Source organism: Acanthopagrus latus, chromosome 24 (assembly GCF_904848185.1).
Source record: "Acanthopagrus latus isolate v.2019 chromosome 24, fAcaLat1.1, whole genome shotgun sequence".
NCBI lineage: Eukaryota > Metazoa > Chordata > Actinopteri > Spariformes > Sparidae > Acanthopagrus > Acanthopagrus latus.
The window spans coordinates 9,295,151-9,320,221 of NC_051062.1; the positions used below are offsets into that span (position 1 = coordinate 9,295,151).

Consider the following 25,071-nt stretch of genomic DNA (forward strand, 5'->3'; position numbering starts at 1 on the left):
AGTTCTTTGCTATTGAATATAATGACAATTCTACAGGGTGGAAAACATCCAAAGTCCTAACCTGAGCCATATGAAGTTGTGTTAATATTGTCAATAAGGGACTCAAATTGTGAATTCATGTGACTTTATTTTTTAAATCTTTTTCTGAGAAGAGCGGAGCATCTTCAAGTGCTGTGTGGTTTAGACCCAAACTAACACAAGGCTCGTTTCAATCCACACAAAAGAACATTGTCAACAAAGACTATTTTTCTCAAACATACACCGAGGTGTTCAATGGAAGACATGAAAGTTTCTGTCACATGTTCCAGCAACAGTCACAATGAAATATTTAATTAATTACAGGAGAAATCAACTGCTCCTGTTCATGTTATCTGTCCTCAGCTTGCAGACAACAAGGCAGATACAACGACAGCCGGTGTCTTCTGACAGAGCGGGCTGACACAGCTTGGAGTCGACCAGGCCGACCTGAACCAGAGTCTGGACTGGCCCGGACCGGCCTGGTGTAGCCTGGACCACATGGGACAAAAGGAGCTGTCCCCATCAGCACATCGACACCGCTCACAGGGGACAGAGTGGTGCTGCTCGGTGCTGGGAGTCGTCTGTGTTCGGCCGAGTTCTGCTGCTGTCCTGCGTCATCTTGTGGCTGGGCGGAGCAGCTGATGCTCATCTGTGATTGGTCAGCTTCTGTTTCTGACTGACAGTGTGGCTGGCTGCACTCGTTGGCTTGATGATGTGATGGGTGCTGAGGAGAGTAGCCATCAGAGGTGGAGCTGCTGGGGACACAAAGATGTATATTTTCTTACATTCACTGGACTGATAAATGTAACAGGGTATTATTTTACTGAAACAAACTGTACTTAAACAATGGCAAAGTCAAAAACACTTTTGAAACAGAGTATTTATCCTCACCTGCTGAAGGATGTCTGAGGCGAAGAGAAGACGGGCCAGTCGTGTTTACACGGGCTCGCCATGGTCACATAGTCATCCTGAGGCAGCACGGATGAACTGCTTACCTGTGGTGACATCATCATGTACCCCCGGCCCTCCTCCTCCTCCTCTTCCTCTTCCTCCTCCTCCTCCTCACCACCTGGCTCCCAGACCTTCATCCAACAGTCGTTTTCCCTCTGCTCGTTCACTGGGAGATGATGGTCCGTCTTCATTTCCATGTAGCTGCTGGTCTCAGACGTGGAGCTCTGATGGGATCTGACAGGGCTCAGAGTGGATTCAGGATCTGGTCTGCGAGACTCTGGGTAACACTGGGTTGGACTATCAGGGTTTCTGGGCGGCGGGACCAGACGAGCACCGAGCGGTTTCACGTTCACCACTTTGTCTCTGTATTTGGGTCTGCATCGCTTTGAGGCCAGAAGGACTGGAAGCTGGTTGGGGTTGGAGGTTGGCGACCGGCTGAAGTCAGGAAGAGCCCGTAGCGCCCGTACTGTATCACGAACTACCTCATGAATGTGCTGGGCTACTGCTGGGTTTCCTGTCCAGACCAAAAAGAGGACAAGTCACAATGTTATGGTAAGAAATAAATTAGTAAACATCACCACATCTTTTAGTCTTGATCACCTTGGTCTCTGGCTTCCATCCAGATCTCTCCAGGACCGTTGGGCGCCGACCTGCCCAGCTCCAAGAAGAACGAGCCGTCCAAGTGGCCAAAGCGACGGACGCTCAACAACGGTATCGTCACCGAAGGCAAATCACTGCACACTCCCACTCTGACCAAGAGGAGGGATGAAGCTGTGAGGCAGAGCCGGCTCTCCCCTGCCAGCGACTTGGAACAACCCAGATCTCTGGGCTTCACGGTGACGGGCCAAACCTTAGCCAGAGGTGAAGGGAGTTAACAGGGATCTGATGAAGAGCTAATAGGACTTAAAAGTGTATTAACTAACTTAATTTCAACTGCATGTGACAGAAAGAAAATATAAAAGTCTGATTGAACCTCTTTGAAGAAAGCAGCAGGGGGCAGAGTGCAGTACCCATCATCCTCTTCATCAAAGCCTTCTCCATGCTCCTCATCTCTGCGCTCCTCCTCCATCAGCTTCTTGATGGCCAGATACCACTCTTCTTGTTCCTCCTGGTCCTCCACAGCCAGCACCATCGTCTGATCCTTGGCATACAGCGCCACCGTGTGGCCTTTCCTGGTGCTGCCAGTCCGGCTCACACCAAGACAGCACCTCAGGTAAATCACCCTGTGAGGGAGGAATCAGTTGAACAGAATTTCAGATGGTAAAGTTTCTTTAGTCACCTTAAAGACACCTGAAAAACAAATTGCTTTTTTACATTTAATTGGTTTAAGTTATTATAACATACCCTTGCTTGCTCGATCTAAACAGCCCAGCTTTACCAGCGGACTTCTCCATCGCTGAGAACCTCTCCTTGTTCCGGTACCACTCCAGACGGCTCGGCCCGGTGTGACTTCCTGCTCTCAAGACAAAATATTTTCTTTGGTTCCGCTCTAGCTTCCCCAGGTAACCCTGTTTCACCACGTCGCTCTGCGGCCCGGAGGAGGTCACGAGGGCGCCAGCCAGAGGGGCCAGAGTGTTGGACCTCTGGCTGGTGCAGAAGAGCTCCTCGAAGAAAGGGAACGGAGGACTCGACTGCGTCCCCACGTGAGGGTTCCCAGGATCCACTTTGCAACCGTTCATCCAGGTAGGCCGCACAGGTGACACAGCCGGCAGCCATGTTTGTGTGGAGCTGACAGACGACAGAGGGGAGCTGGAGGCGGGTGGAGATTCTGCATCTTCATCCATTTTCATCTGAAGACCTGCCACATGCACACAGAGGAGGAGGATGAGAAACTGGACCTGCATGATTTTGTCTTTAATTATAAAATACATCTTAAATTAAAGAGTCTATAAATGAATTATGTATTAATGAATGCCTGTCTGAAGAGCTTAATGCACTTTAATATTTATATAAAGTGCAAAAATATTTAATTAAAAAAGAAAAGCATTTGACTAACCCTAACCCTTATTTCAGCCAAGTCAGGAAGAGTAAACATGGAGACCAACATGGCGGAATCTGGTAAACATCAACTACAAGGGCTAATTGACATTAAGATAATTAGTTGGCGACACACAACACTGGAGCAAAACTGGTTAATTAAAACTCACCTGAAACTCTCTGGTACAAACATCACACCTGGAAACACGCACGGACTGTCCTGCTTCTCACGTCAGGCCTCCTGCAGGACTCAGACGATGATTTAGAAACTCTTCTAGTGTGACAGTCCTCAGACTCAGCCAGGCGTCAGCTCAGGTGCATCTGGTGCCAATCAGTGTGGCATTCAGGAGCTCCTCGTAAAACCCAACTCTCAGTTAGAAATAAATAAAAAAAAAGTGTTGATAATTGTGAGTTGTGATTCTGACTAATGATTTAACTTTTTTCTCATATTTGAGATTTTTTTTTATCTCATAGTTGTGACTTTTATCACTTTAATCACATAGAAATTAGTTTTATTTCATCATTTTGGCTTTTGGATATCATAGATATGACTTTTGACTCATTCAACCTTTTTTTCCTCCTAATGTTAACTTTCTATTTCATATCCTGACTTTTACCTTATAATTTACACTTTCATTCCATAATATTGATATTTCAATCTCATAATTGAGATTTTTGTCTTATAATCATAAGAGTTATTTTGACTTTTGATTGCATAATGTTGTTGGGGTTTGTTTGGTGTTTCTGTGCTGGTTTGCAACCTCACAAATGATGTTACAGTTCAGATCGCAGGTGCTTCATCTCAAAGGTCTTAAATCTCTTTTTATCCCCAGTCCTCCATGGTGGGTCTGGGGACATCTGATTTTCTGATCCTGTCTTCCCCGCTGAGCCTATATCAACATAACACAAGGTCGTTTTATTGGACAGAGGAAGAGGTGTGTTTTATCATGCTTACAGCACTTGTTCCTGTTGAAATAATCAGTTGGAACGGTTTGGTTTCAACATTTACAACTTCTCGTTACCAACAGCGCTGCAGCAGAGTGTCACACAACCTGGACGTCTGAATACTTTCTGCCCGAGGATGCCTCTCCTCCAGGTCGTCCTCTCTCAGGTCCTCAGCTGGACGGGCCTCGGTCAGGTCCTGTTTGTGGTCGGGGCAGGACTAACAGCTGTGGTCGCGGCCTGGACTGCGAGGTTGCTGGTGCGACATGCCTGGTTCATGCACAGGCTGTCCTGCTTCAGCAAACCACCTGCAAACTCCTGGATTCTAGGCCACCTGGGCCAGGTAGGACACATTAACAGTTGAGGTGTTATTTATATTTTTCATCTAAGGTGACGATGGCAATTTAATTTATTAATACATCTGGAAGTCTAACTGTAAATTTCGCAATCAACAGAATGTGGTCAGTGTTGCAAATTATTGCAAAATGTCCTCTTTGTGATTAATAGAGCAGAAATGGGCTTCAGCAGTAAACGGCTCTGGATCAGAGCAGAATCAGACGTGACTCCAGGTGTTTATGCCTCCAGAGCTCTGCCCAGCACATCACTATCCAATCATCTTCTCTTTTGTATTGATGAGGAGACCTTACCCATCTTTATAGGACTGCATTAAACATCGTGCATATTATTGTGATGTCATCATTATATATTACATTTGCGCCTCAGATGCGGAGCACAGAGGAAGGCCTCCTGGATGTGGATGAACTGGTGCAGACGTACAAACACTCCTGCAGCTGGTTCCTCGGCCCGTTCTATCACATGGTCAGGCTCTTCCACCCAGACTATGTCAAACCTCTGCTAATGGCTCCCGGTACGATGACGGCCCGCCAGTCTAATTAAATGTGATGTTTTTGTCACACCAGCAGGACTGTTATTGGAGCTATTAACATCACACGTAAAACCACAGTTTGATTAAACTCTCATCGTTCCCTTTTTATCCTCCTTACTTCCCACCATGCAGCCAGCATCACAGTGAAAGACGAGCTTATCTACGGACATCTGCGTCCATGGCTTGGTGAGTCAAATAGACCATGATGCTCTCATTTTCAACTTTCACCTGTAATCCAATATGGTTCCATGTTCATAAAACATATGAATTAAACTAAAATATATTTCACTGTTCCTTGTATTTATGGATCAATCTGCATCCTCGCCTCCACCCTTTATCACCCTGATGTTGCAGGACAGAGTCTGTTGCTGAGCAACGGGGACGAGTGGTCTCGCAAGAGGCGGCTGCTGACTCCGGCCTTTCATTTCGACATCCTGAAGAACTACGTCGCCATCTTTAACACCTCGACTGACACCATGCATGTGAGGCACGCACAGCGTTGAAGACAGACATGAGAAAGATTAGTGTTTTCTTTAGGTTTATTGAGGACATTGGTGCACAGACTTTGTCAGGGGTTCTGGTAGTGGAAAAAATATTACTTGTTACAAGAAAAGAATATGCAATTTCTCATAACTTAAGATTTTATTATCAACATATCAACATTCAAAAAGCTGTCTGTTTGCAAAATATGTTTTGGCCTCACTTTCATTGTCCAACGATGTCATCAGAAGTGTAAGTCTTCCAATTAGCAGAAGAAAAACATGGCTGTTTTTTTTGTCTTTCAGGAAAAGTGGTGCCGCCTGGTGGCAGAAGGCACAACTAACATGGAGATGTTTGACCAGGTCATTCTGATGACCCTGGACAGTCTGCTGAAATGTGCCTTCAGCTACAACAGCAACTGCCAGCAGTGAGCGCACCATCTTTACTGTGTACCACAAATATATCCTCCTCCTTCCCGTTCTTCCATTTCTTCAAAAAGATGTTCTCCCTCCAGGTCGACCAGCGAGTACGTGTCGGCCATCGTGGAGCTGAGCGACCTGATAATAGATCGACGCCAAAGGATTTTACACCACTGTGACTGGATTTACTGGAAAACGGAGCAGGGGAAACGATTCAAGAAGGCCTTAAGCATCGTGCACAGGTACCTGCTGAGAAAAAGTACAGCAACAAACAGTAAAAAAAACAGTAATTTAAAACACAATAAGAAGAAGCAGGGAACAGAATCAGATGTCTGAGATATTTCATCACAGACTTGGTATCTGTGCTGTGTTTGCAGGTTCACCAGGGAGGTGGTTCAGAAGCGCCGGGCCCTGATCAGCCGACAGGGGGAGACTGAGACAGCACCACAGAGGAAGAAAGACTTTGTGGACATCATACTGCTGACAAAGGTTGGGAAGACAGAAGAATATTTTAGGGACACCCCCAAAAGGAAAAAAAATGCATATATTTTTTACCTGTAGTGTTATGTTTTGGTTTGGTTTGAGTTGTAGAGTTTCGTTAGCTTAGTTTGCTAGCCCGTTGTCCATACCTGGAAGGAAGCGTGCCGAGTGCCATCCAGTTCTGTTATATTCAATAGAGGGCAGACATCTCTACAGCTGATATCTCCAAAAGTTTGCAACTCACACCAAAACAACTGAGACAGATAAGTAACACTAAAGGGAAAAGGAAACGTATCTATTTTTCATTTTGGGGGTGAAATGTCCCTTTAATGAATGAAAAATGGAGAAAACAAACTTAAAGGGTAATTCTGTACTATTGCAGGATGAGGACGGACAAGGCCTGACAGACGAGGAGATCCAGGCTGAGGCCAACACCTTCATGTTCGCAGGTGAGACTCCTTAAAGCAACACTTGTTTGTCCACCTTTTAAGATTAGCTGAAACCCCTCCGACTGTTTCCTCCACAGGTCACGACACAACGGCCAGCGCCATTTGCTGGACGCTGTACAACCTGGCGCGCCACGACCACTACCAGGAGAAATGCAGGCAGGAAGTGACGGAGCTGATGCGAGGACGAGAAGGACACAAAGTGGAGTGGTCAGGAAAAAAAAAAAAAAAACGCACTACAGTTAAGTGTGGTTGAAGGTCTTGTTTTGATGATATATGCATGTGTGTGTGTGTTTATCTAAAGGGAGGATCTGTCTAACCTTCCCTTCACCACCATGTGCATCAGAGAGTCCCTCAGGCTGCACGCTCCTGTGCAGGCGGTGACGAGGAGGTACACCCAGGACATGGCACTGCCAGGGGGTTGCACTGTACCGACGGGTGAGAGGGGCAGACTCGGACCACATGCAGAACTCCATCTGTAAAACAGTCAATTTAAGGGATTTACCATCAACCATCTGTTATTCTTCCCAAGGTGCTATCTGTCTGGTCAGCATTTATGGAACCCACCACAACCCTGATGTTTGGACGAACCCACATGTAAGCAGGGATGGAATGTAACTAAGTACTGTTACTCAAGTACTACAATTTTCAGTTAAGCAATATCTTCTTCAATATGTTCTTCTCTTCTTTTTCACAGTTTCCTCGTGTCTGATCTGTGTGATTACCTCTCTTTTAGGACTTTGACCCGCTGCGTTTCGACCCCACGAACAAGGAGAGCCTGGCTTCTCATGCCTTCATCCCTTTCTCCTCCGGCCCAAGGTACAGCGTCCTCATTACAGCTTGTCGTTTAAGGTAAATAAGATCTGATGAGAACCCTGAATGTGTTCACAGGAACTGCATCGGTCAGAAGTTCGCCCTGGCAGAGCTTCGAGTCGTCGTGGCGTTGACCCTGCTCAGGTTTCGTCTGAGGCCGGGGGTGAACCCTGAACTCGGCGGCAGCGTTAGAGGAGTTCGCCGTCTCCCCCAGCTCGTCCTGCGTGCTGAGGGAGGCTTGTGGCTGCAGGTGGAGCCTCTGATCCAACAAGAAGACGCCTGAACGAAAACAAGTTTAGTTCTCATCTTGTCACTGGATTATTGTTTACTGTACTGATTCCAAATGAATGTGTATCTTTTGTTTTCTATAAAGCAGTTTGTCAGCCTTCGATATTCTTTTGATTTTAATATATTTTAATTATTGTTCCAATGACATGACTCAGAAAATCATTGACCACTTTTTACTGTATTACATTTGATTAAATCAATCCAGAGTCTCTGCAGGGAGGAAAAAGTAACTTTGAAAGTTATGATTTCTAGAAATATATGTTAAATTAACACTTACACTAAACACCTATCACAGTCTGGCCCAAAGTGAATTTATAGCTGTTGTTCAACCATTTGTACCAACAAGGTTTTGGGCTCTTTTGAAAGGTTAGAGGAGTTTGAACACACTGAATTATTTATTTATATTTCCCACCGATATTTTTTAATGCAAAAAAGAGCTTGCAGATGAGCTGGCACTGCCCTTTTTAGCCAGAAAACACAATGGACACCATCTTATAGTCTTAAATGCTGAAATTCCAGGCTAGTGAAACACTTCACACGATTGAAACTTATAATCACGGATCTTAGAGAGCTTAGTGAAAATATACTTGCGGGGACAGATGATGCGTTTATCACAGGGCTGTTCATGCATTAGGAAGAAAATATTTCTAAAGATGATTACACAGTGATTTTTATCTCACAGTAAATGTGATAGAGAAAGCGCTTTTGTGAGATTTTCTGGCTGCAGTAACACAATCTGTACACAAGGAGGCAGCAAGAGTGCTGTTTTATTATTATGTGGGCATTATTTGTATTTGTTTGCACGCTTTTCCACAAGTAAAATGTATGTTTTAGTCAGTGTCACATCTAAAGTGATTATTGAACCATTTTAGATGCCTTGATAAATGCATTGTGAATATAATGTGTTCATTATTTTCCTAGGATGGCGAAGGACTGCGCCCCTTTGATTGGCAAGTACCAGTTCCCTTCATGGGGTGGGATTTAGGCACGAAGAGTGGTGATTGGTTAGAATGAGAGTAAGAATATCCGGTCAGCCAATCGGAGGCAGAGTAGGGCGGGGCATTCCCTCGCCATCATCCGTAAACAGAAATTGCGCCCAATAGAGACGGAGACTCAGCCAGGCAACTGGTGAAACTTTGACTTTCACTTTTAACCAGGCAGCCAGCAGCTACGCTCCTCTGTCAGAGCTAGCATACAAATGTTAGCTCGTAATGTTTTTTAGCTTTTAAATAAGGTTGTCTGACATGTTTGCCTCGGTTCGGGAGAGCAGGAGTTCGGGTTTCTTGTTGTTTTTGACCGTGTAACTGTGAGGAGTTGCCGTCTGTGGACATCCATGATGAGGGTGGCCGGCTGGGCGTGTGTCTTGCTGGCTGTCGTGTCCGCAGATCCCGGTAAGTTCCTCGCTGCCAGCTGAGTTTAACCCCACCTGTTTATATTGCACTGAAAAGCGTGTTTTTGTGGTTCAAAGAGAGATGCAGGTTGTGTCGCAGTAGTGTCGTTTACCCACCATACCAGTGGCCCCACCCAAAGTAAAACCACATGTAGGTCAATTAATGCAGGTTTCGGTGTAGGTATGTTATGAGTCAGTACTCTGCATGAGGGCTGCGACCTGAAATCAAACATACAGCAGAAGAGTTATGTAGCAGGATGGGACACAAAGGTATGGAAGCTCATTTGTGCCAGAAGAAAAGATCTAAAAACTGAGCTTGATCCTATTGTCATAAGTCATGAACATGAGATAAGAAGTCAGAATTATGAGCATAAAAGTTGTTTTTTGACAAAAGTTGACAAAAAGATAATTTCCACTTAGACCAGGACGACATGAGCCTAAAATAAAATTGCAATTCCAATTTTGAAATCTTTTTAAAAGCACTTCATAAATGCCAGGACTGCTGGGGAAAATTAAAAATCACAATAGGTCTGACCAAAGGGGCCCTACTTTTATGTTGATAACAGCACCATAGAGATGACTATTGGTGATTTCACATTATACTAACAAGATGAGTTTTCTGTTGAATAGTCATCAGTTGTGTGTATATAGTCACTGAGGGAAGCACTCACCACTAGGCAAAGTCCAGTTTGTCTGACGGGTGTGAGCGCTCCACTTTCTTGAACCCCGGCACGGGTTGGAAGAGGTTTGCTTCGGCACGGTACCGTACACAAGTTGGGCGTGAAGTATAATCGTGCATGTTACGCGGCCTTGCACAATCAAGAACACAAAATGACACAAAGTGAGCCACATAATGTTCCTGTGTTGTTCTGCATCGTGCTACGACTGGATGACTGATGTGCGAGAGGTAACCGCGCTCGGCCGGAGAAATGCGGGCGCAGGCCAGCAGGGGGCGAAGGAGGAGGGACCAGCGTAGTTCAGCACGGTTCAGAGCACCTGAGGCCAGGTGTGAGCGCACCCTTATGGTGGGTAAAGACCAGCAGTAGAACACGTAGAACAGCCGGGTCAGTTCAGAAAAGGAGAACAGAGGTGGGTCTTTCATAGAGTTGAGCCGCATAGAACAGACGTACTGCAGTGTATGTATACAGAACAGTTATACAAATGCAATATCCTCACTTATTTTTCTCTTAATTGTAAAGCAACATAAGTAAATAGTTGTGTTCTTGCAATAGCAGCCAGTTAATCAGTGACACCTAGCTAAGACTGAAGCGCTTTACTACAACAGTCCTGCGATGGATCGTCCCTTCACAAAGGCTCTAGTCTTCAGTTTTTACGTGAAGCTGCTTTCAAGGCATTTCTATTATTTTGTCCATCTTATTTCTGTAAGTGAGGCTGGACTAAATAACAGACACACCTCTCCATATGAAGCAAAGCGGCTCAGCAGCAGCACACACTCTTGTCAAACATCCTCTCGTTTCAGCACAGAAGTGATTGAGGAAGTGCTCAGATCGTCTACTGAGGTGATACCACTTAAACCACACTGTTGAAAGACTCAGTTACAAAAAAAAAGTTCTGCGTTGTAAATAAGCTTCAGCTTTAAACTGGTGGAGACGAGTCTCAATTACAAGCTCATTCCTCTACTTGGCTTTTCACGCTGTATGTGAGGGCTTTCCGGAGCCTGTGGAGCTAAGACGGTTTCAATAATGCTTTTAGCTGTGGGCTAAGAATATGCAGTGTCACACGCCTGTATATGACCTTCATAATCTACATTAGACCATCAGCAAGACGACTGGCTATTTCTGTATGGTTTATTGTTGTTATCAGACAGGAATCTGACTGATCTGTGGTGGATAAATGATCAAATTAAAGCTATTTTAATTAAGATCTATGGAGGACTGGACCTCATAGACATTTTCAGGTTCATGGTTTTATTTTGGCTTTCTACTTTAATAGGTTTACAAGTTTCAATGCTCAAGTTGCTCAGAACATTCAGTTTTCTGTGGGAGAGAGGAACTTCTGTTGGTGCAGACTTTGACCTGTTCAACAAGAAGAAACCTTTTCAAGAAGCGAGAGGCGTCGTATGTCCAGAAGTGAAAGAATAGGTCTATGCTTAATCTCCTTTAAGTAAAATAGATGTTTGTTTTGCATGAAAAATTACTGAAATGTCATTAGAATAGTTGCAGTCTATCAATTGATTGACATGTCATTCAGCTGTACTTGTACATTTGCATATGTGCAGTGTGCAAAAGTCTTCATTCGTAAAGTAACTAAAGCACCAGATGATCACGGTGAACTGAGACGTACGGTACTGAACGTGAAGCGTAGAGTGGCACAAGAAGAAAATACTCAAAAATGAAACTGGAGAACTGTTTCACTTCCTGTAAACTGTAACATCCTTGATCCTCCAATAAAAAGATTTATCATAAGAAGTGTACTTCAAATATGTGAAAAAGGCACATTAGCTTCTTTTTGTCCTCGCAGAGAAAACGCTGTACAAGAAGGTGGGCGATGAAGTCGTCCTCAGACCAGACGCCGCCTCTGTGACCGGCCCCATCACCAGCATTACATGGAAGGAAGGTCCTAACCTGGCCATGCAGTGGGACGGGACGGATATTGATAAATATCGTCATTTCAAAGGTACGCTGAGCTGAGTTTAGCTCCATTCAGGGTTGTTAATGAATGCTGAACACTTTCATTTCTTTCTGAGACTTGTGTTAACGTTAACATCGTCCATGTTCGTCAAAGAACGTGGCAGCCTGAACATTTCAAACGGAGCGATGATGATCACAGGACTGACTCGAGGCGACAGTGAACTGTACACAGTGGAAATCAACGGCGGCGGCGCCGGTTCAACTCGTCTCACCGTCATCTGTAAGTGGATCAATTACATGCGGCTTAGCAAGGCTAATCAAGATGCCTCACTAACTTCAGCTCCTAATTGGATTTAATCTGGTTAAATCAAGGCAAAACACAACACATGTCTAAGTTTGTGTCTCAATAACAACAGCTCCCGTCCCGACGCCCTCCGTTACCAAGTCCTGTGACGACGAGACCAGCTGTGTTCTGACCTGCGATGGAAACACCACGGGCACTGATCCGTTCACCTACACGTGGCATTTAGGAGCCATTGTGTCGAACGACGCGAGCAAGGAGCAACGCATTACAAAGGTGTGGCATCCTCACACATCAGATCTGAGGTCTGCACAGGTACTGCAGGTCAGAGCAGGTGGCGGCAGTCGCACCCCGTGGAGCATTTCACGATGTCAGTGGGGCAGATTCGCTGCTAGACCACCAAGTTCACCAAAATGACAGCTGGCAGTATGTAGGGACACACAGTAAAGATAGTGTGTTAAAAAAGTCTTGAAATGTCTGATGTTAATTGTACTTATGACACAAAGCGGTGTAAAAAGTAAATGTGTATGAATCTTTGGTAATAAACCTCCCTCTGCTCTCAGGACAACCACTCGAGCGTCGAAGAGTTCAGCTGCATGCTGAAGAATCCAGTCAGCGAGGAGAGAAGCCAGCCAATCACCAACCCTTTCATCACACGTCGGTTATCACTCCTCACAAACCAAGTTATCCTCTGACGTGTGAAACTCTGTGACGCCTCACGTTTTGCTGCTGATGTCTTTCCACAGCGCCCGAAACTCCAGCAGCAGGAAACCTGAAGATCACCACAGCACTCACCGTGTTCATCTGTCTGCTGGCTCCTGTGCTGGTGCTGGTTTTAATTCACAGATGGAAAGCAGGTCAGAACCTCTGGGCGCTTTTTATCGCACTTTATACGCCAGTATTTGCGACTGACAAATGACATTTCTATCATTTTCTGTATTTCTTCCAGGAATGTGGTTCTTCCAAGAAGGTAAGAATACTTTTAAGGAGCCAAATAGTTCCATGTTTAATAATCTGATGGTTATTTTCATCATTTAGTCTGTAAAATGTGAAGAAATTGTGAAAATGCTGCATGTTCTTTATGTTTTTATGCTCCCTGACATAAACCACATTGATGCCAGGTCTCCTGATTCAATACCCAGTGAGCACCAACTGGGATTTCAACATGATTTCTAGTTGAAAACTTGGTGATCTTTGGTTGAGAAGAAGACGAAATTAAATGTGACATACAAAATGTGATAACTATAGAAACTGTAATGGCTTCCAAGACATCATGATGGGGGAACTTCTTTAGCAAACAGTGATGAATACTGACTTATTTAATTAACATATTCTCTGTTGTAATTCCCTCCGTGCAGAGTCCATGCCCTGGGAAGCAGGTCAGTACCAAAAACTCTTTGTACCGTTATTCCTGTATCTTGTTGTACCTTCACAACTTTAATAACAGACATCGTATGTGCTGTATTTTCTGTTTATCTTACTGTCTGCTAGGCTTCTGGAGCAGGCAGGAGAGGCCACGTAAGTTTGTGTTTTAATCGGGTTCCTTTATTTTTCTCTAAATGTTTTATATTGACGAACAAATTGACGTTTATATGTGTTTGTCTTCTTGAATCCAGCGAGAGAAGCTGCTGAATCTAATGGCACCACTGCTCGTCGCGAGAAGGGAGAAGCAGAAGGTAAGAAACCACCTGCTTGTGTCTACATATAACAATTTATATCATTTGTATTTGTGTTAATATTTCACTATTGCAAACCATGTGACCATTTTAGCGGCGTGTGACTCTTTTTTGCCTCTCTCGTTCGTCAGAGGAAACACCGATGGCATAAGCGGCTGCGCGACGTCTGTCTGGGTCTGTCAGGTGTGAATCACGACGATCTGAGAAGCTCCGGAGGAAATCCAGAAGTTGCCTCCCACTTCAGCGTCGGTCTGTCCTGTGTTCACACTACACATATTATTTAAGATCGGGTCATAGCAGTGCCAGCTCTAATGCTTCAAATATATAAAACTCATTTTAAAACAGAAAGTGAGGGAACGTATCTTAAAGCTACTTTCTAAACGTATTCTCATTGAAAAGACACTAAAAAGGGAACTATTTAAGCCATCTGTCACGATGTAAAATTAGACAACGAGCCTTCAGATTTATTAGCCCACAATGTAATAAAAACCCAGATAGAGAGAAATGCTTTCACACCTCATGTCTTCTTGATGCTCGTCTCTCGATTCTCCACAGAGGAGCCTCACAGTTTAGACAATACCAGGAAACATGCAAAGTGTTTTCCTTTCCTTCCGGGTACCTGGTACCTCGAGCTCATTAAAAATCCCCCTCTGACAGTGGATGTTTTGTGACTGGAAGCACGTCTGGTGGCAGATTCCTGCAGCCTCACAGTGTCACAGGAGAGCTCAGAGCATGTGGGCAGGAAGTGCGCTGAGAGCAGGAGGGGGAGAAAGAGATGCCATTGTTTGCTTTGGGCCAACAAGAAAGGCATTGTACATAACTCTACTGCTGGCTCCTTGGATTAGTGTGTGTGTGTGTATGTGTGTGTGCGATGAGCATTAATGTGAACAAAGTATATTGTGAGATGTCAACATCAAACACGGTCAATCATGTATTTTTATCGTACCTATTTGCAGTTTTTTTTAGGGGTTTATGCTCATTTCTCATGTCAGAATTAACTCGTCCTCGTCTTTGTTTTGTATTTGAATGTGCACTCTGCATCTGAGGGATCGTGGCTTCTGTGCGTACATTGCAGTATACGTGTTTTTAAATGGAAGACAGGTTTGTTTTTTGTCATTTAAAGGGGAAATGTGTAAGATGTGGCCAGAATTTTTAGTTAGATTAATATAAATAAATGAAACTCACATCAACAAAGTGTGAAGCATGCATGTTGATGTGAAAGACAAACTATTTTCACACCTTTTTTCTTTACTGGTTTAAGAATACAATCGTAAACCATTAGACGAGCTTAACTGTCCTGCTCACTCATTTTAAATACACTTCAGAGTCAATTCACCAACACAGTCTTTGTCAGTAATCACCTCTAGATCGAAATAATCCCTCAATTTAGAGAGAAAATATTTCTACACACCGTTTTGCTCCATGGCTAACGGCAGCTACTCTCTACTACAAAGACCTTAATGAGCAGCAGTTAGCGGTTATGTCAGTACCTTTTTCTGTTTGTTTTGGAGCTACCTTGTAATCTAGGCCTTTCTCACAAATTGCACTTTTAATTTCAACAGAGTGTGAAGAAACAGCAGATGTCAGACGCCCATGTTCTGTGTTGCAAGGATGTCTACTAAAGTTAGGATGCCGACTACCTAATAAGTAAACAGATTAAACTCACAAACACTAAAAAGGAAAAATATTTTTACATCTTTTTTTCTTTACTGAACTGAATTCAAGTTCCTCTCTGACCAAACTAAGATTAGCTTAATATTCTTGTTCACTCGTCTTAAAACACATTTGGACATTAAAGTAAAAGTGACCAAAACAATCTTTGGTTCAATATGTGTTCAGTTCACAGAGCTACACACCGTGCAACATTTAGCTCCACAGCTAACTGAGGCCACTTGCTAACGGCAGCTAGTCCCTCCAGCCAAAGAGTGCAGTGAACAGCAGTTAGCAGTCACACTATTGTGAATCTTTCATTCTGGCCATTTCTTACAAATTACACCTTTTAACTTTCCTTTCCTCCAATTCTTTGATTTTGTTTCTTTAAGTTTAAAGCTCGACAAAGCTGAAAGGATCAGGCTTCTTCTCACGAGAGAAGGTTAAAACCCATGTTATTAAGTTTATTTGTGGAAGTAGTTTTTAACATGCCAAGCAGCACTACTTAATCCAAAGCATTAGTCATGAATGAGTTGTGGCATCTATGTTTTTTAATTGAAAAAGGACACATTGACTTATTCAAACCCCATTAGCTTAGTATTTATTGTGACCCGTCGCTCTGTCTGAGGAAGTGTTTTATAAAGCATATATTTAATAAAATCACCAGAAAATCAACCCTGAAATCACGTCTTTTGTGTTTGTCAATCTGCACATACATCTCTTTTTAACATTTTTAAAAAATGTCTTTTTCTTTCATACAGCAAGATGAAGGTGGAAAGGTGGTGCAAAGTTGAACCACTTGGGGGCAGCAAGTCGACACACTTCACTCTGGTGTTGTGTGTCCTGTGGGTCATTGCTTACAACTGCATGTGGAAAAAAGCAGCTGCAGCTACAATATCCTTATGATAATACATATATACATTTACTTTATATATTCTGATATATCTCCATTGGTTTGTCTTTGAATTTTTGTTTGTGTAATGAATGCCAGAATTCAGATCTTGGATTTGTACATGTTGCTATTAATACACTATAATAATATATATATATGATAATATTGATATAATAATGAGGCAACAGGCAGGGAGAGGCTGTGTGAGTCTGAGGAAGCAGCCGGATGATTTCAAGTTGCTGTTTTGTACATTAATTAAGAAAGTGGGGAACAATATCCGTTTTTAAAAAGCTGCATCTTCTCGCAACTTCTGGCTGAATTTCCTTTCGCAAAATTTGAGTAAAACCTGCTTGAATGTACTTTTTTAGAACTGGAAGAAAAAGAACAGCTGAATCATCTCATGTGAACGCGACACTGAATAACTAACCATCTGTGTGAGCAGCTGAATCACTGCTTACTCAAACGCTGTCCAGGCCAAAGGTGACTCTCCGACAGCAAACAACTCCACTGTGTCCTTTTCACCCCGTGATATAAGACTGATATGATGTTAAAAAGAACTTTTCACAGAAGGAGAAACCAGGTCTATGAACAACAGATTAATCTCAGCTGGGGTTCATCACGTCACCATGTCCAGCTGTAGAAACATTCCAGATTAAGAAAGCTGAACTCCCACTTAGACGAGCAGAGAAACAAGAGAGAATCAAAAGGCTGTTCGAGCTGCAGCTGACCAAACAACCAACAAGTACGAGAAGAAGCTGCTTTATTTTTATCACGCCAGACAATGTTCAGCATGGTGAAACTGGTTCTCTGCACTTTACAAACATAGGTTGCCTTCCAGGAGAAATTCAGAGTGAGTGAGGAGGGCATTCAGCCAAAGTGACTAAAAATAACATGAATAAAACTAAAAATTAACTAAAAAATTAAATACTGTGTGTTTAATGAGGTGAGTAATGAAGAACAAATCCTCACGGAGCTTTTATCCATCAAACGTTATTTATTCGTGAATAAAAAATAAACATTTGATTGACGCCAGTGTTTCCTTTTTACAGCATTCAGACAGGTTCACAGTTTCTCTTCAATTATCAAATCAAATATGTATATAAAAAAACATCTATACATTCTGAATTTAAGTACAATCCAACTCAAAACTTAGTTACTACTGTCGTCTCTACAGTAAGAAATATCCTCTTGATTCAGAATCTGCTTTTTAAGAAAGCAAATGGACATTTTAAAAACCGACTCGATGTGTTTGCACTGTTGCATCACGTAACACTGTGTTCCTACGTTGTCTGCAGGACTGAACTAACTGCCTCCTGCATTTAAAACAGCTTGAATAGAGCTGCAGCCCTTCCTGAGGGTCGATTGGTTTGTAGAGTCATATGCAGCAAACTAGCAGCAAGATTATTGACTAGTGCATCATCAATCCTGTCAGGAGGCATCTTCACCCAAGATACAACTAAAAACTAATGCAAGGGGAAAAAGGTCACATATTAACAACCGTGTCAAGCTGTGTATTTGGACTTATTGCCAAATAAAAACTGTTAAAAGTGTCTGACAGAGCAAATTAAACAGCTTCAACTCAACCGACACAAAGGTTTGCAGAAGGAGACACCCTTCCAACGCTGATTATATAACAATGTGATGTGATTATCAATCAAAGCTGATATACTGGTGCAATTTCTTATCAAATAACATATAATCAAGGAGCTGTAACATCCAATACAATAGGAGTGTCAATGAGAGAATGCTGCCGTGGTAAATACTTGGTGATCACATAGTAATCGTGAAGCTCACTGTCACTGACACAGGACAGTTTCAGCATCTTCTCAGTGTGTGAATGGTCCCTCTCTGTGTTGTAGATGATCTGCCACAATATGACGAGCCATGGTAGCACTTAATGTTTCATATTCAATTTTTAAAAAAGAATTTACTGTACAACAAAGAGCCCTGCAGCCCTGCAGGGTGAGGCACTTCTATGATTAAGGCAGAGCAGCTAACACTGAACAAACCACTCCAGCATCAGACGGAGAAACTGATTGATCCCGCCGAGTCTGAGGAGCTCCCACGAGAAACGTATCTAGATTAAGATCAGATGTTGACGTCGTTATGCATTGGCACTTTTGCCGTTAGACAGCGTTTCTGCCTCTGCAGCCACGGGGTGCAGCTCTGTGGACGTCGCCTGCTCGCCGGTCCCGCCTCCCCCAGCGGGCTGGTTTCTATAGTGACGGATGATGACCACAGCGGCGCAGACAAAGTAGACGACGGTGAGGATGGTGAAGTAAACAAAGTACACCATGAACTGCAAGAGAGGAATAAAGACTTCTTGGAATCAGATTTAAGACATGAAAGAAAATCAATGAATATCATTAAAAAAAACAGGTCTGTTTACTAAATCTACATGAATGTTTGACACATTTTTCTTTCTATCTATATTGTTCTTAACATGTTTCCTCAATAACTCCAAACTAAACTTCAGAAGCACTGATCTGCAGACCTTTTCCACTGCGGATATTCTGATTTCAGCAGGAAGCCACAGGTGGAACTAAGCACCTTAACGACGGCTCTAATGCAGCAATTAATGTAATCTGTTCCACCTGTGTTTGACGAGAGTCTGCTGTAAAAGAACGTTAGTTCCTATGATGTTATCTACAACATATTTCCCCCTTATCATAAATTATTAAAACTCAATTAATTACTTAATTTGCAGCACTTAGAACACGGGTCTGTGTATTAACAGTGATATAAAACATGAAATAAACAGTCAAGTTGGCAGCAGGCTGTTTCTACCTGACTTTTAACATCCAACGCAAGACCTCTCTTGTCAGCAAAGATCAGGTTGATGATGGTCTTCAGGATGGTCCCCAAAAAGGTGTTGATGCCGAACACTAAGGCGCAGAGCTCCTTGGTAAGAGACGAGGCGATCTGGAAACTACGGAGAGGCGAAAAGATGATGAGCACAGAGCCCACATCTAAAAAAATATATTGAACTGACTGATTTCAGATCATAGAAAGTAGCTTCTGTAGTTCCACAGTAAGATAATAAATAAAAGATTTTATCTGGCACTCACGTTGCGATAGGCACCAGGAACTGGTAGAAGCCCCTGAAGAGGACGTAGGCCGTGTAGCAGACCCAGATGTTGTCTGTGGTGAGCATGAGCAGCAGCAGAGCAGCCTGCAGTGCTGTGATCACACCGATGACCAGCTCGGACCAGACGTTCCACCGGATCTTCACGAAGCCTGCGGTGAAGGACGTCAGCGTACCTGTAGAGAGATGCACGTCGAGCAAATGTCAACATTTCCACAACTCGAGTCATCTGGAGCAGCGTGTTATAAATATTTTACTTTTTGAATCTGTAATATTCAAGACACGTCAAATCAGCTCTCTTGTCATCAACACTGACAACTCACTAACCTCTGACAACTATGACGTCATTTTTTATTTTATCATTTAGCTTTTACAGCGTAACTTTTACTGCTTCCACATGACGTCCAGGTTATTTATTTAAAAACGGCTACCTTTGTCCTTGACAGCCGTTTAAAGGCTGCTTACGGATGACTAAACCGGATGATGTAATCACTTGGCGGAATAAAGCTTGAAGATCAATTACTTGACCTCCTAACCATTGAGAGAGGAGAGAAGTCCACACAGTCAACTAACACTGTGCATCTTATCTGTGCAAATATGATGCTTTTTCCAGAATGTTTGAGTTTGATGCTTCATACAATCATCCACAGTTTATCTCTGTTCTTTGTATTTCAGAATCTTAGTGTCAGTAAAATTCAACTAAGTACCAACATTTCCTGGATTTGTGTTGACAAAACAAACTTCATATTGTGGACCAGAGCTGCAACAGTTAGTTGAATGACTAGTCAATCGAAAACAACAATTGTTTCAGTCACTCTTCGAGCAAAAATGTCAACCATTTGCTGGTTTCAGCTCGGAGTATTTGGACTGTTGGTTGGACAAATTTTTTTTAAAAAAGCCATGTGAATACGCCAAAATGTTCTGATATTTCATAGACTAAATGATCAACTGATTAATCATGAAAATAACCTGCAGAAACAAATCTGTAATGAAAATAGTAGCTTCATAACATCAATGTGTATAACTAGCTCTTCTTGTTGAGGCCTTCTTCTTAAGCACAGCTTTTCTCTGATCTTTGCGTCTCAGAGTTTTCAGACTAACTTTGTGCAAGAAGGCCACTCCTAATAAAAAAAAAAACAAAGATTTTCTCCTGGCTCTCTGTTGAAGGGTTTGATGTTTGTTGTTGCTGCACAGCAAGTCGTCCTCATTGTCTAAATTTAGACAGCAAGGAGGGGTCGCATGCTGATACAAAAAAGCATGAAGGACTGTGAAACTGAAAACCAACCGCTGTCTGAACACTGAGCGTGAAACTCAGATAAGTTCGCACTAGTTTAGTAGCTTGAGAAATGTCTCACTCAGCAGGGTAGAAGCCGCCTCCACCGCCCCGTTGTAGACGTGCTTGTTCTCCTTGGCCGGGTAGACTTTGTTCCACAGGATGTGGACGTAGAACAGCACCAGGTAGTAGCCTGTGGAGTTGAACACCCACCACAGGCACCAGAGCCTCAGGTTGGGCCTCCTCAACACGTTTCTCACCTCAAGCAGCATCTGCAGGACAACAGAGTCCTTCCAGCGTGATGCTGAGGACGGCACAGTGTCTTTCGGGTTTATTTTGTCCAGTTCAGATTTGCTGGCTGCTGCTGCTGCTGCTGCTGCCGCCAGTTTCTTCTCCTCCTGATTCCTCAACCGGTTAAAGAACAGGGAGCGTTTAGGCCACGGGAGGCACAGGGAGAGCAGCATACCGAAGCTGACGAAGCCCAACGATATCGCATTGAGGGTGTAGAAGCTGACGTTGCCAACGGACATGCACAGCTGGCCCAACACCGAGCTGGTGAACACGCCCAAGAGCACAGCGGAGCGGGAGTATCCCGCCACGCGCTGGTAGAGGGTCGGACTGACCAGGGAGAAGATGTAGGAGGAGTAGGCCACGCGGCAGGCCATGGTGATGCCGTAGAAGAACTCCATGAACTGCATCTCCAGGAGGCTGGTGCCCAGGAGCAGAATGAGCCAGATGACCACCTGGCTGACGCCCTGGATGATCAACACCGGCTTGTAGCGCATCAGATCCGTCAGCAGGAACGCCGGCACCAGCACCACCATGTAGGAGTACGTCAGCACGGGGGTGATCTCATTGGTCACCTGGAAATGACAGACGGGTGAGATCAAGATGAGAAATCAACGGGCAAAAATGTATAAAGGTTTCAAACATTTAAAGGTTCCAGCTCCTTAAATGTGAGGATTTGCTGCTTTTCTTTATCATTCATGATACTAAATGACGAGATGTTTGGTTTTGAACTGTTGGTTGGCCAAAACAAACAATCTGAAGACGCCACAATTCATTTTTTAATTATAAAAGTAATCACAAATTAAAATAATATTAAGTTGCAGTTTTATCTGGCAGACAGCACTTATTCCTCAGGCAAATGATCTCCAGTGATGATGACTGTTAATATGACCATGAACCATTTAGTGGCCTGATCAGGAAATTATGTACACTTATCTCTCCTTAGACATCATTTAGGGTTATTAATGATTAATCGCCATTAACAACTTCAATTATTAAAATATATTAACTGACAATCAGAGAGGGGCAAAAAGTGTCTTGTTATAAAATACAAATATTTGCTAATCAAATATATCAAAATCAAATACACAGTACTGGTGTGAGAAAATTGACATATTCAGTTATTATTTTTCATTTATTTCTTATTAGATTTTAGCCATTTAGTAGCTAAAGTTTTTTTGAGGGGGGCCAGTTGTTGAATAGAGACAAGAAGTCACTACTTTGTGTTTCCATTGTGTATACGGATATTTTCCGAGACGATTAGCGCACCATGAAAATCTGACACTGTTGCAACTCTAGCTGGGCTACACATGTGGCTCTAGTTGTGGTAGATAACAGGTGATATGGGGTGAATTAAGTTGTTCAAGGACAGTGTATTCCCTGGAATATCATAAATACAGGAGTTTATGGGATTGTGGCACTGATTTAGATAGAACACTAAGGTGTGTCCAACAGAGCAAATCTGTGACACCTTGGCAAGGTATCAACTCCTGATGCGAGGGCATGGTCACCTCAGAAAGAAAAACACTAGCTAACTAAATAGAGATATCGTCCCACAGGCTGTCTACAGGAATCACACGATTAAAAGAATTTTTATTGAGATCATTTTTAGCCAAATTCAACACCGCTGTTTGGACAAATCATGTGGTTTATAATTCAAGTACTGCAGGAAGTGTTCAGTGGTTGGTTGGAACATTTGTAGCATTAGAAATGTGGACTTTCACACCGAGGAGCTTGACTCATTTTGATTAAAAGTAACATTTGTTGTAACGTTTGTGACATTTAACAACAAAGACGTTCAAATTTAAGACTTTTTAAGGACCTGTAGACACACTGATCCCAATCTATAACCTGAACCTCCACAAGCCTATTAGACTGACTGACCCAGTTTGGAGGAATTTGAACTTTGACCACAGTACGATGGATCAGCAAACTCCCCTGGTGGCACTCATTACCTCTGCTGTGTAATGAGTGCTCAGATGTATGACCACTTACGAAAGAGTCTCACGGGTTAAGGCGTGCAGCTCTGTGCAACTGGGATTTCATCTCACAGTATAAACTAGTTGGTGTTGTATCCCTTCACACAGAGACAAATAAACTTTCACATGACTGAACACATTTCAGACTCTACTGACCTCCTCTCTGGTGAAGTTCTTCTCAGCGCTCAGTAGATACGGTGTAATAAATGGCTCCCCGGGCTTTATCGATCCCATGAACCCATAGAAACACAAGAACCCCACGGCCCACTTCCACTTTCTGGGGTCTCTTGCTTCCTCCTGAGGGCCATCTGAGGGAGACGGGGCCTCACAAGCAGAGACAGCCACGTCTCCGTCTTCACATGCAGGCAACTTCAGGTCCATCTCATTCTCGCCGTCTGACAGGTCGCCACTTAATGCCGTGTCCTCCGCCACCATTGTGTCAGCAGGCGTATGAACCACGCTGTGATTGAGTGTGTTCTTCTGCTCGTTCAGATCACCATGTGAGGATTTTATATGTCTCGAAAAACTGGTGCAACATGAAATTAATAAAAACAAACCCAGCTGTGTGGTTTAGACAACTTCGCCTCAGCTCTTCTGCATCTCTGTGCCAGAGAAGGATGATGGTGATGGAACAGTGAGAGCAAAGCATTTAACAGGGGTGATGACAATGTAGTTAAAGTGCTACATGCTGCCTCTCGCATGTAAGAGAAAGTGTTGACCTTTGCTCCATTCCACACTGTGAGAGCAGGCTAACCAGCAGCCGGGCCTGGTGTCATTGTCAACCTGAAAAGATAACAATGTTGTCAGTTCGGCAAACTATTTTGACGCAGAGCAGCTGACATTAGAGCACACACAGCTGTGTTATTTACTATGGGAGCAACATTGTCTTAGATCATAACAACTGCAAGGGATAAACACTTAAGTAGCATCAGATCCAATCATTTCATTATCAATTTAACGGTTCGGGTCATCTTAAGAAAAAAGCACCACAATTTTCTGATCCTAGCTTCTCATATCAGAGTATTTCATAGTTTCTTTACTCCTCTGTGACAGCGAACTGAATATATTTGGGTTTTGGAATAAACAAAAACATTTGAGGGCATCATCTTAAACTAATAACTGATCACCTCATCAACAAAAATAATCAAGGAGATTAATAAAGACGGCAAATAATCTTTATTCGCAGCCCCTATTATACATTTTATTAAATCTGCAATATAGTTTCCTATTCAACTGATTTCTTGCAGGATAAAATATCAGAAAATAGTAGATCTGAACAAATAAATTAGTTGGCCGTCAGTGGATTGGGTGGAAATCTGCTCTTAACACCCAAAAAATCCTGAGGATACTTTTAAAGTAGAGAGTACAGCAAGGTCCAGTGAATCTAACATAAACTTCTGCAGGATTTTTCTTCAGTAAATCCCTGACATGAGCTGGGAAAAACTTTTAAGTCTGGGTGAGTTTGCATGGAACGACTCTTGGCACAAAAATAGTCAAGTTACAGCAAATATTCACAAAAATGACTTAACAGAGCTCTAAACGTGAGTGAGTTAATATCCTAGATAACTCATACGGCACACATTTTCTCAGTTATTTCACTTTCTATGTTATAAAGTGAAAACCAGGTGTAAAAACTCACCGTGTGCGCCTGAGGGATGAATTACGTGTCCTCAGTTGCATGTCCAGGTTTTAAGTAAACAACATACATAAGCTAGTCACTGAGTAACACAGTATGTTAGCATGCCAGCGCTCAACTGGCTACAACTGTTAGCTGCTAGTGTGCTGAATCTGGCTCTGCTTGGTTCGTTTGTGTCCGACAAACACACAGACATGAGGGGGAAAATCACCCCGCCACGCAATTAATGCTCCAGGTGTGTAGCTATAGCTAGCTAGCAAGCCGGGCTAACAGCAGATACGACCAACAACAATGTGTTCTTGTTGCTTTTCTTTGCAAAGAAAAAAGAGAAACCCAATAAAATAATAATTATAGGAAGTGACAGGCAGCTCGTTGACAAAACAACAAGCCAGCTCAGCGCTCAGAGAGCGCCACTTTACTTTACACGTAAGTGTTGAGGGGACATAAAGTTCAGTATCGTTACATACCTCGCGTGCTTCATCAGAGGCTGCAGCGCTTAATTTGCAACGCCACCGCTGCTGGCGGTCCCTCGCCGCGGTGGCTTCTGGGAAAGGTAGTTCTACAGTTGGGCTTACGTGTTTGAGCCGGTAAAACTTTATTTATCAAATGG

General features: G+C 43.1%; 4 protein-coding genes across 9 annotated transcripts; 2 read left to right on the forward strand and 2 right to left on the reverse strand.

Moving 5' to 3' along the window:
* Positions 1-107: 107 nt before the first annotated feature.
* LOC119015592 (insulin receptor substrate 1-B-like) lies at positions 108-3,258 on the reverse strand. 2 transcript variants are annotated; one of them, XM_037091742.1, is made up of 6 exons: positions 3,117-3,258; positions 2,314-2,767; positions 1,943-2,192; positions 1,570-1,819; positions 910-1,483; positions 108-770 (listed from the first exon to the last, which is right to left on the reverse strand). In XM_037091742.1, exons 2-6 carry the CDS (start codon positions 2,757-2,759, stop codon positions 368-370), a joined length of 1,923 nt encoding a protein of 640 aa, XP_036947637.1. In that variant the 5' UTR covers positions 2,760-2,767; positions 3,117-3,258; the 3' UTR covers positions 108-367. The 2 variants fall into 2 exon arrangements, with proteins under 2 accessions (XP_036947637.1, XP_036947636.1); XM_037091741.1 differs by having other exon boundaries at positions 108-773.
* Positions 2,796-7,845, forward strand: LOC119015594 (cytochrome P450 4F3). 3 transcript variants are annotated; one of them, XM_037091744.1, is made up of 15 exons: positions 2,796-3,027; positions 3,780-3,881; positions 3,975-4,231; positions 4,612-4,756; positions 4,907-4,960; positions 5,129-5,256; positions 5,560-5,681; positions 5,769-5,915; positions 6,051-6,162; positions 6,536-6,602; positions 6,680-6,809; positions 6,904-7,037; positions 7,132-7,196; positions 7,336-7,418; positions 7,491-7,845. In XM_037091744.1, exons 3-15 carry the CDS (start codon positions 4,028-4,030, stop codon positions 7,693-7,695), a joined length of 1,596 nt encoding a protein of 531 aa, XP_036947639.1. In that variant the 5' UTR covers positions 2,796-3,027; positions 3,780-3,881; positions 3,975-4,027; the 3' UTR covers positions 7,696-7,845. The 3 variants fall into 3 exon arrangements, with proteins under 3 accessions (XP_036947639.1, XP_036947640.1, XP_036947641.1); XM_037091745.1 differs by lacking the exon at positions 2,796-3,027 and adding an exon at positions 3,216-3,353; XM_037091746.1 differs by lacking the exons at positions 2,796-3,027; positions 7,491-7,845 and having other exon boundaries at positions 3,381-3,881; positions 7,132-7,250.
* A 940-nt stretch (positions 7,846-8,785) lies between these two features.
* Positions 8,786-15,991, forward strand: LOC119015597 (carcinoembryonic antigen-related cell adhesion molecule 7-like). Of its 2 annotated transcripts, XR_005073399.1 has the most exons (12): positions 8,786-9,091; positions 11,572-11,727; positions 11,836-11,961; positions 12,098-12,258; positions 12,546-12,639; positions 12,729-12,839; positions 12,932-12,952; positions 13,341-13,361; positions 13,474-13,500; positions 13,599-13,658; positions 13,790-13,907; positions 14,214-15,991. XR_005073399.1 is itself a non-coding variant. In XM_037091752.1 (11 exons), the coding sequence occupies exons 1-11, from the start codon at positions 9,034-9,036 to the stop codon at positions 13,807-13,809; spliced, it is 855 nt and encodes a 284-aa protein (XP_036947647.1). In that variant the 5' UTR covers positions 8,787-9,033; the 3' UTR covers positions 13,810-15,991. The 2 variants fall into 2 exon arrangements, 1 of the variants encoding a protein (XP_036947647.1); XM_037091752.1 differs by having other exon boundaries at positions 8,787-9,091; positions 13,790-15,991.
* Positions 15,992-17,170: 1,179 nt separating this feature from the next.
* On the reverse strand, positions 17,171-25,060 carry slc19a1 (solute carrier family 19 member 1). Of its 2 annotated transcripts, none has more exons than XM_037091634.1 (6): positions 24,929-25,060; positions 22,982-23,608; positions 20,641-21,421; positions 19,269-19,461; positions 18,988-19,129; positions 17,171-18,499 (listed from the first exon to the last, which is right to left on the reverse strand). In XM_037091634.1, the coding sequence occupies exons 2-6, from the start codon at positions 23,258-23,260 to the stop codon at positions 18,305-18,307; spliced, it is 1,590 nt and encodes a 529-aa protein (XP_036947529.1). In that variant the 5' UTR covers positions 23,261-23,608; positions 24,929-25,060; the 3' UTR covers positions 17,171-18,304. The 2 variants fall into 2 exon arrangements, with proteins under 2 accessions (XP_036947529.1, XP_036947528.1); XM_037091633.1 differs by lacking the exon at positions 24,929-25,060 and adding an exon at positions 24,465-24,922.
* Between the last annotated feature and the right edge of the window lie 11 nt (positions 25,061-25,071).